The 10,583-nt window shown below is 33.9% G+C and overlaps 1 protein-coding gene across 1 annotated transcript; it reads right to left on the bottom strand.

Annotated features, from left to right (window-relative positions):
* Nucleotides 1-8,690: 8,690 nt before the first annotated feature.
* LOC18601858 (cytochrome P450 81Q32-like) lies at nt 8,691-10,583 on the bottom strand. Its single transcript, XM_018118646.2, has 2 exons — nt 9,690-10,583; nt 8,691-9,497 (listed from the first exon to the last, which is right to left on the bottom strand). The coding sequence occupies exons 1-2, from the start codon at nt 10,572-10,574 to the stop codon at nt 8,877-8,879; spliced, it is 1,506 nt and encodes a 501-aa protein (XP_017974135.1). The 5' UTR covers nt 10,575-10,583; the 3' UTR covers nt 8,691-8,876.

Genomic DNA, 10,583 nt, shown 5'->3' with positions numbered 1-10,583 from the left:
GACCATTGTAGAGGGGCAGGAAATCGTCCCCATTGCATTCATTATGACGAAATCGGGCATACTCGTGATTCTTCCATGAGATTGTGGGCTACCCACCGGATTGGCAGCGGAGACAGAAACCCAAGGAAGATCAGACAAAAATGCCAACGATGGTGGTTGTGAAGTAGACTCATGCATTTGCAGTTGAGGGAGAAACGGACATGGGTCACGAACCTTATTCATCTGTGCCTAGGCTTACGTAGGCCCAATACCTAGTAATTGATGGATCTAATGGGCCAGTAGACAAATGAGTCCAACTTTAATAGTGGACCAACAATCAACATGGCCTCAAATGTCCATACTACAAAATTTTCTAGTAAATCATCTTGCAAGAACAACTTGTGGATAATTGATACTGGGGCCATAGATCATATCACTCATCAAATTGACAGTTTGTTCAACATGGTTAAAAGTTCTAATATCCCACTTGTCCAAATTCCAAATGGTGATACTGTGCTAGTACATGTTGTGGGCCAAGTGAATCTTGGGCCCAATTTAACCATGGATAAAGTTCTTGGCGTGCCTAATTTTCATTTTAATTTGCTATCTGTGAACAAAAATAACTCGTGACTTGAACTGTTTACTCATTTTTGGACCTGATTTTTGTGTGATACAGGACTTACTCTTGAGGAAGCCGATTGGACTGGGTAAAGTGCGAAATGGATTATACTACTTGGAGCCAATGAGGTAGGCAAGGTTTTTTTGGCTAAAGGCAACGATAATGCTTTGCCGTGGCACCATCGATTGGGGCACATTCCTTTGGATAATCTTTCAATAGTTCCAAATTTATTTGTCACCTGCATTGGAAAGGACAATTTTCTTTGCAATGCTTGTTGTAGAGCGAAACAAACTAGATTGCCTTTCCCAATTTGTAGAAATAAAAGTTTACATGCCTTTGATTTAATCCATTGGGATTTTTGGGGGCCTTATCACACTGCATCCTTTTCAGGAGCACATTATTTTCTCACTATTGTTGATGATTATAGCCGAGCAACATGGGTTTTTCTTATGAAGCAAAAATCAAAAACTAGAAATCTCTTGCTTTATTTCTTCTAGTGGGTCATGACACAATTCAATACACAAATCAAGATATTGCGAATAGACAACGGTTTGGAATTTAAGCATGAAGATTTGGTGGATCATTAGTTTGAGCATGGCATGGAAAGACAAACTAGTTGCACAGACACACCTCAGCAAAATGGTGTGGTGGAACGCAAATATCAACACCTCTTAGAAGTAACATGAGCACTTCGATTTCAAGCCAACCTTTTTATCACCTTTTGGAGTGAATGTGTGATAACTTTATGATATAGAGTTATTTGAGCTTAATTTTAATAGTAATTTAGTTTAGTTCTTGTAGTAATGCTTAAAAATTAGTAGATTTTACTTAATTATTTTAAATTAGTTAATTCGGTATTTTAGCCATAACTTTCTCTATAGAGTTCCAAATGAAGAGATTCTTGGTCCATAAAAAAGATAAGAAAAACTGTACAACTTTCATGTTTACCACTTTACCTAGTTCGGCTTGGAATATGGTAAAAATTCTTGTCGAAGTTAATATACTGTAGTAGTCTTAGAGTTATTACGATTTCTGTTAATCAATTGGAAAAGGCTGTGACCCACATAGTCTGATGAGGAAATCCTGATTGAAATTGACTTTTTTCTTCACCCAACTTAGCCTAACTTCAAAGTCTATAAAAATAATCTTTTGAAAGACTTTTAAAAGAGAGAGAATGAAACACCAGTTTGACAGCTGAGAGTCAAGCCACAGAGTCATTAAAGTTGAGAAGAATTTGAAGGATTCAAAAAAAATTGGAGATCAAGAGTTTTACTCTTAGAGTTTCTGTATTCTTTATTTTTCTTAGTTTTGTTTTCAATGTTTAAACTTATTTTGATGATAACATGTGACTTGATGAGGAATTAAATTATTTATCTAAGATTATGATTGAACTCAATATGTAGTCTGATTTATTTATCTCTCTTTTGTTTATGTTTGATGGATTTAAGTCGTTTATTTTATTATATTCTCAATGTTCTAATTGCCTGATCACCAATTAGATTGAATAGGAAACCTAGGTTAAACCTTAACGAAGGAGATTTAGGTAGACCTTGAATAGAATAGCGTATGATTGAATGCATTTAGTTGATTAGGTGATTTGATTTGCATCTAGGGTGGACATACACCTATAAGTCATACGTAGTTAGGATTAGAGCACAAACTTAATGAATCTTTCTTCAATTTAATTTGCATAGACATATAATAAATTAATTGGGGCTTTTAAAAAAAATAGTAAATTAATTGGGAGAGGTATTTTTATGGGAAACTCGACAGAGACTTGTAAATAATTTAGGATTCTAGGTTAACAACTTAATCCATTAAACTGAGTTAAGAGAGAGAGACAACAATCAGATGAAGTATTGAGGGATAGTATAATCTTAGATCCGTAGTTAAGTGACTTTTATTTACTATTTAATTTTGGTTTCAATTTATTAGTTTTAGTTTTTTTTTATTTTAATTATTTGGATAAAATTAAGGTGTTATAATTTTAGTAGTTAATAGTAGGAATTAAACAATTCTTTGTGGGAACGATACTCTACTTCATTACTCTATTACTTGTTAACGATATGTGCACTTGCTTGAGAAATCAACAACAATGTGTACCCACTCCAGCATATTTGTCATGATCCCCAACATATCTGTTATAATCCCCATTATCCTTCATTACGATATCTGTCATGATTCTTTAATATCCTTTATTCGCCAAGGGTTACACATAAATTGAAGGGGTGGATTTCCATGAGACCTTTGCTTCGGTTGCAAAATTGGTCATAGTACGCTGTCTTTTAGCTATCACTGCTGTACGCCATTGGGAGTTATACCAACTGGACATCAACAAAGCCTTTTTACATGGGGAATTAGAAGTAGAAGTCTACATGAAAATACCTCAAGGCCTTGCTAGAAATAAGGAGTAGTGTGTCTATCGACTTAAGAAATCTCTATATGGACTTTGTCAAGCATCGCGAAATTGGTATCAAAAGTTTACTAATTCCTTACTAGCCATTGGATTTATTCAATCGTATGCCAATCATTCTCTATTCACATACTCTGCCAATGAGTCATTTGTTGCAGTATTAATCTACGTTGATGACATTATAGTAACAGGGACTGATGCATTTAAGATTTCAAACTAAAGGCTCACTTGGATCGTGAATTTTGTATTAAAGATTTGAGCAAGCTGAAATATTTTTTGGGCATCGAGGTGGCATGTTATCCATCCAGCATTGTCTTGAGCCAACGGAAATATGTGCTTGATATATTGGCAAATAACGGCCTCATTGGTTGCAAGCTTGTTTCGTCACCTATGGACCAACAGGTCAAGCTCCATCCTAATGAAGGACCACTTTTGTTCAGATCCAGGGTAGCACAGAAGGTTAATTGGAAGGTTATTATATCTCACTATCATAAGACCTGATATTAGTTTTCTCATTCATGTACTAAGTCAATTTATGCATTGCCCACGTTAGCTTCATTTCGATGCAGCTCTACGTGTTCTTAGATATATGACAGGGTCCCTAGGCCAGGGTTTGTTGCTTCTTGCTAATAGTCAGTTGACTCTCAAAGTTTACTGTGATGCAGATTGGGCAAGTTATCCAACAACACATAGGTCAACCACTGGATACATCATCTTTCTTGGTTCATCTCTTATCTCATGGCGATCTAAGAAACAGTTAGTTGTTTCTTGTTCTTTCGCAGAAGCAGAGTATAGGGCCATGGCCACGACAGTAAGTGAGATTGTATGGCTTCTTAAATTATTAGCTGACCTTCGAATTTCACACCCATCACTAGCTTCATTATTTTGTGACAATCAAGTTACACTTCACATTGCTGCAAATCCAGTTTTTCATGAATGTATCAAGCATATCAAAATAGACTGTCATTTTATCAGACAACACATCCAATTCAAAACCCTTGTTCCATAATCCATCTCATCATAATTTTAGTTGGCAGACATTTTTACCAAGGCTTTTGGACGGAATCATTTCCATGATTTAATGGCCAAGTTGGGCATTACTAATCTTCATGCTCCAACTTGAGGGGAAGTAATGAAGGATATTAGGGAATCATGATAGATATCATAATGAAGGATAATAGGGATCATGACAGATATGCTAGGGATCATGACAAATATGATAGATATGCTGAGGATCATGACAGATATGCTCATTAACTTAGTGATATAATTTCCTGATCTAATGCCCTTAATTTCCTTAATTATAGGATGTTAAAACCTTTATTTAAGCATTACACTTTATTGTACATATTATTTTTCTTTTATATTAATGCTATGACTTGTATATAAACGGATGAATATTAATCGAATAAATCATTTAAGAGAGTATTCAAACTTTTCAATATTTAAATAGCCATTAAATTATATATATTTTAAAAAATTCAAATAAATTTTTATTTTTTATTATATTTAATTAAATTTTTATAATTTTTTTATTTCGTACGTGTGTTGAGATGTGGGTTGATGAGGAGGAGGTCTTATAAATGTTTTGTTGGGTTTTGTCTTCTTTTTTTAGCATGTTTCTTTCCTTTGGAATTTTATAGGCTGGGTTTTATGTTGTGAAGGTCAAACTAAGGAGGATTTTGTATAAGGTGCTGGACATGAGTTAAACTTTTGTTTACCTATGGTGAGGTACGAATTAAAGGTAGCCCTTATTTATTAATGAAATATACCATGCTTATTGAAAAAAAAAAAGAAAATGTTTTCCAATCTTTCACTCTCCGTCTTTAATTAGTATGATTTAAATAAGTCAAGTGATACAACGGATTCTTATAATATATCAAAGTGTTAATCAGTAGTCTTTATATAATCATTAATAAAATCAAATTTTATGTTTTTCAAAATTAATAATGTCAATTCAATCATTAATGATGTTAAAATTTTTTTCATTATGTATACTGGTGTGGCATTTGACTCAGTTAACGAGATATTGAATATGATGATTTATAAATTTTGCAATCAACTTCTATTTGTCTTGCATTTGTTGTTAAGTAATTACATTTGTGTTCCTATATTATATGTGTTTAGAAATACAACATCATTAAGCTTGCAGTTATTGTGTTAAAGACTAATTATTCAATCAACTTCATGTTATTATATTATACATGAAGATCTTGTGGTGTCATTGAGCTCAGTAATACTAAAATTTATATGTATCATTTAAATCATGTTTCTATTATGTAAAAAAATGATTAGGCTTCAAAAAGAGGCAAGAAAATGGACAAAGCATGACCACACATGTTAGTATGGGCCCTATAAACTAATATGTGGTTTTATAGGAATTACAATTTAAGATATTTATGTACGACATTTTGTTATTTATGGTAACATTGAGGTAGTTTTTTATCTATGAATTCGTAATTTAGTTATTGTTTATACTTATGTAGATAAAAACCCATGGAGCTATATATGCTTTGCAAAGGAATTATATTGAGATACAATTATAAGATCATTATGCATCAAAGCACTGTTCTTAAAAGTTCTTGATCCTTGTATTATTAAGAAAAGGGCATCAATAATGCTAAAAATCGACACATGCTATGTTCCTTGTGAAGTAAGCAACTAAGCTCATATTAAACTATATAGATTGGAACTAGCATGTGGGTGCTTGCCTTGGGGGAGCAGGTTCACTGAACATGATCCAACATGAGAAGTGCATTTGATATCTTACTCTAGTGTCTATGCAATACTTCTAATGTGTCAGTCATGTAAATACTCCTTAGATTTCAGACACCAAGTTATCTTATATGTGAAGTCCTATGCTTTGATTTCATCTTTATGAGTCTTACTAAGGATGTCAAATCATGATGTTTTTAGATATAATATGAAGCATGTAAAGGCAAATAAGTGCTCCAGATAAGAATCATCACCCTAAATAATTCAAGGGAATATCTCCTAATAGTTTTTGGTTGATATTATCTTAGTCAAATCCTTAGCCAATGTGATTGGGTGATTATGAAATGAGTTTCATAAGTCTCTATAAAGCTAATGATTTAACTACAAGAACAAATATAGAGATCAAAAAGAATAGACATTACACCATGCTCTCATCATTTTCGGGATATATGATGAGGGAATGAATTAAATTGATGGATTGCACACTGAAAGATTGTAAAAAGACCCCATTGATTCTCCTAAGAATTGGGTGGCCATTATGCATTGTTAGATTTCAATCTTGACTTGTGGAGTTAAATCAATTTAATATGAATATGATTCATTTAAATTAATTAATAAAGAATGTGATTCAATTCTATTGCCAACATGTTAAGAACTTAATGAGTCACGTACAAAATTTGCATTATAGATTAAATTGTGTGTACGATTTAAATTATAGTTAAATCATAAACTAGGTTTTTAACTATTAGAGACCTAATTAAAATGGTTTAATTAAGTACTAGGTCAATGTTTAAGGAGTTATATTATTGAGGACTTATTTGAAAAATAAGTAAATTATTTAGCCTAGATATAAAAGGTCTTTTTCTAACCACTCCTCACAAGAGAATTTTTGTCAGAAAAATTGAGAGTCTTTTCCTTGTGCCCCCACCCTTGTGAGACCTCTTGGGAAGAGTTTCTCTTGTGTGGTTTGGATAGAATTGAGTAAGGAAAAGGAGGACAATTGGTTGTCCACTTTGCTAGCACATAGGCATGGTTAGATAGCTCTCTCCTTGTTGAAGTTTCCATTGCAAGTGTCTGTGCATTTGTTGGAGGTCAAATAATCGAGTGGCTTAGGTTTTTTCCTCTTTTGTAGTGTTCATGGTTTTACTACCTAAGGGTGTCATTGTGATAACCACATTACTTGGCAAGGTAATCTGATTTTTTTTTATTACTTCTCTCTTTCTCAAAGTCTTTGTTTGCATCAAAACTCCAAGAAGTTCCATGGTAGGTGCGACATGGTGTCTAGTTTAGTTTGTTTAGGTTTTTTTTTTTATATTTCTTCTGCTGTCATGATCTCTTCTATGCCATTCCCAACAACACCAAGATCCTAAAACTAAAATATCTAGACTCAATGTAAGTAAATAATTATGCTATCGTACATTAATTTTTTCTATATTCTATATTGATTTTACATATCTTTTGTTTCATTCAAAAACTATGAAAGGCCTAATGTTTTGTTACTACAAATCAATTGCTCCTAACAATTAGGATTCTTTTTGCTTACTTATGTACTTATAGTTTTAAATTTTGCGTGCCATTACCATTTTTACTTTGAGACACAAAGAAAGAAAAATGATTGATAGAAAATATAAGGAAAAAAATGTGGCCTCTTCACCAATCTTAACATAAGTAAGCGTTGCAACTAGAACCAAGAAAGGGAAATATAAAGCCTGAACATGAGAATGTTATCATCAAATGCATTGATATTATTATATTGTTTAATTTAGGGCTAGCTCTAGGGTAACGCGAGCAAAGCCCTTCCTTCAGACCTCAAATTTTAATAGGTCTCACAATTTTATAATGATATAATTAATTTATATTAAAAATATATAAAAATTTAAATAATTAATAAAATATCTACTTATTCACTCATGCCTAATAAATATGTATTTTCTCTTACTTCTCACCTTCTTGTTAATTTTCAACTATTTATCTCATTTCTTATTAAAAATATATAAAAATGGAATAATAAATAAAATGACATATTTTCTCAATTCTCTAATTATGTCCTTAATAATCTCAATTTTTTATCACTTCCTAATTTTCACAATCATATTAATTCTCAACTATTTCTCTTGTTCCCGATCAACTAACAATAATACATATTTAATGATCTTTAGCTATTTCAATAAAAAAGGTTTCATTTTCTTAATTTCAAAAAAAAAAACCTTAATTAAATATTTAGCTTTAGGCCCTTGAGGTTATTGAGCCATCCTTGATTTAATTTTTTGCATAAAACGTTGAAAATTATAGATTTTTGTTTATCGTCATCATGTACATAAAGCTATTGGCCATTGCCTTGATTTTTGTTTTAATTAATGGCCTCTAAAGTTCAAACAGGATTATAGATTTTTGTTTATACTTAAATGGTTTCCTATAGATTTTGATATTATATGGTATCAAATTTAGATCATGTCATACATAAGTTTGGTATAGATCAGTCCAGTTTGTTTTGTGGTGTTTATCGTCTAAGTATAATGTAATGTAACGCTATCTTTTGTGGGTGGCAGTATTTATGTTGGGCTATATGCTTTGTATCAATTTCTCTCTGTGGCCATGTGTCTTGGCAGCTGATTTATCATTGTCCTATTGGCTTTTGGTCATGCCCTGGTTTTTCAGGGTGTTGTATCGTTTTTGATACTTGATAATAAATCAGTCTTGGTTGAGAGAAAAAATCGGTTTCAATTGAAACTTGGGAATTTATCCTCTGTTTATTATTGCTATAGTTAAACTTAGATTACTTTGATTGCTGTAAAGGATGTTGTTAATGCAGTAGTTATATTAACTTTTGTTACTTTGATTTTCATAATAATTGAATGATCAATAGGTTCAAACATCAGGAAAAACTTGATAACACCATTGTTGCTATTAGATTCAATTTAATGAGTCAAGAGAGGATATTTTTCCCTGGTTCATCCCAACAAATTTATTTCATTGATGCTGGCTCTTAATATATAACAATTATATACAATCCAAATCATCCAAAATATAATAATAACAATAATAAAATTGAACAATGCACTAATGGTGCCCTGCTACAAGATTATGTATACTAGCTAAGAAATCAAAGCCTATTGTTGCAATATGTTCACCAAACTTATGACAAATAAACTAAACATTTTCCTTGCACAATACCTTATTCACGATGGGGCGAGCTTTACACATAGCCTCCAATGGCTGAGCTTTATGCATGATGCCTGCCGTTCCTTCAATCATGTCAATTTCCTTGCCATCAACCCTTTCCCACTCAAAGCATTGAATCAATGATCCCAGAGTTAATCCCACCAAACGCTGAGCTAGGTTTGCTCCTGGACATGCCCTTCTTCCTAGCCCAAATGACATGAGCTTGTGTGATTCTCCCTTCTCTTTTTGAAATCTCTCTGGCTTGAAACTTGTTGGATCATCCCATAGTTTTGGATCCCTATGAATAGCCCATGCGTTGATCAGTACGATCGCGTCACGCGGCACGTTGTATCCACCTATGGTGCAATCACTGGATGCCATATGTGGAAGCAGAAGAGGAGCTGCAGGGTATAATCGAAGAGACTCGGATATGACGCTTTGAAGGTAATGTAGTTTGGAAACATCTGGCTCATCAATCAAGTTTTCTTGGCCAATTTGACTGTCTATTTCAGCTCTAGCTTTCTTCAACACTTCTGGGTGGTTAAGCAAATTGGACATTGCCCACTCTAATGTGACTGCAGATGTGTCTGTTCCTGCAACTATCATCACCTGCACAATAAGGTTTGTTTGTTAAACATGCATGCCAATACAATAGAACAATTAGAACTAAGAGTAAGAGGTTTCACGTTTGAATAGTCGGAAAGGAATGATCGGTTTGTGTATCTCAAGCTCATTGGACTTTCAGCCGTACAAACAACGAAAAGGGAAAGGACAAAAGAAAAAGATTCAAGTTCAACTAACCAATACGAGCCCTTTCAAAATGTCGTCAGTGTAGTAATGAGGCTCAGATTCTTGCAAGGAAAGAAGGTGAGCAATCATACTAGTATTTTCCTGCCTGTAACTTCGGTGCTCATCAATCAACTTTTGAAAGAACACGTCCATTCTCTTTCCAAGCTTCTTATCCTTCTTTTCATACCATTGACCAAACCAGCTCAACATCGGAAAGAAATCTGCTGGGTTTGCTGCCCCACCATGCTTAACTACCTCTGCTATTAAGTCCCTAAACTCTTTTGCTTCTGCTTCATTTGTCACTTCATCTCCATAGTACCGCTTCCCTGCTACCATCCTCATGATGTTATTGAACGTCAACTCAGAGAGCATAGATTTCAGCTCCACTTTCGTGAAGTGTTGGCGCGAATCACGCGACAGTTTCAGCAACAAGCGCCTGATTTCGTCTCTTCGAACACTTATTGATGTGTTTAGGCGACTTGATGAGAAGATTTCAATGGCACCGATTCGACGTAAGTTGCGCCAATGGTCACCATAAGGCGAGGCTATAAGTGTGGTATAGTTGTAGCCTAGGTGCTTCCCCTGGATTAACTTGGGGCGATTAGCCAAGATGATATCGTTCTTGGTGAAGCATTCCTCGGCTGCGGCTGAAGATGATACTACAACCTGAAGTCGAGAGCCAAGCTGGATGGAAAAGATAGGACCGTATTTTTGGGAAAGAGTATGGTAGGAGCGATGGATGAGGGGTTTTAGGAGGTGGAGGTGGCCAAGGATGGGAAGTGAAGGTGGGCTTGGAGGGAGGTTTTTGTGGGATTTTTTGGATTGAAAGAAGAAGTTTAAAGAAATGAGGAGTAAGACAAGAGAAAGAGAGGAGTAAAGAATTGTTGTTTCTTCCATGTTTAATTT

Source organism: Theobroma cacao, chromosome 4 (genome assembly GCF_053813885.1).
Source record: "Theobroma cacao isolate CCN51 chromosome 4, ASM5381388v1, whole genome shotgun sequence".
Lineage (NCBI taxonomy): Eukaryota > Viridiplantae > Streptophyta > Magnoliopsida > Malvales > Malvaceae > Theobroma > Theobroma cacao.
This window is presented reverse-complemented; position numbering and strand designations above follow the sequence as displayed.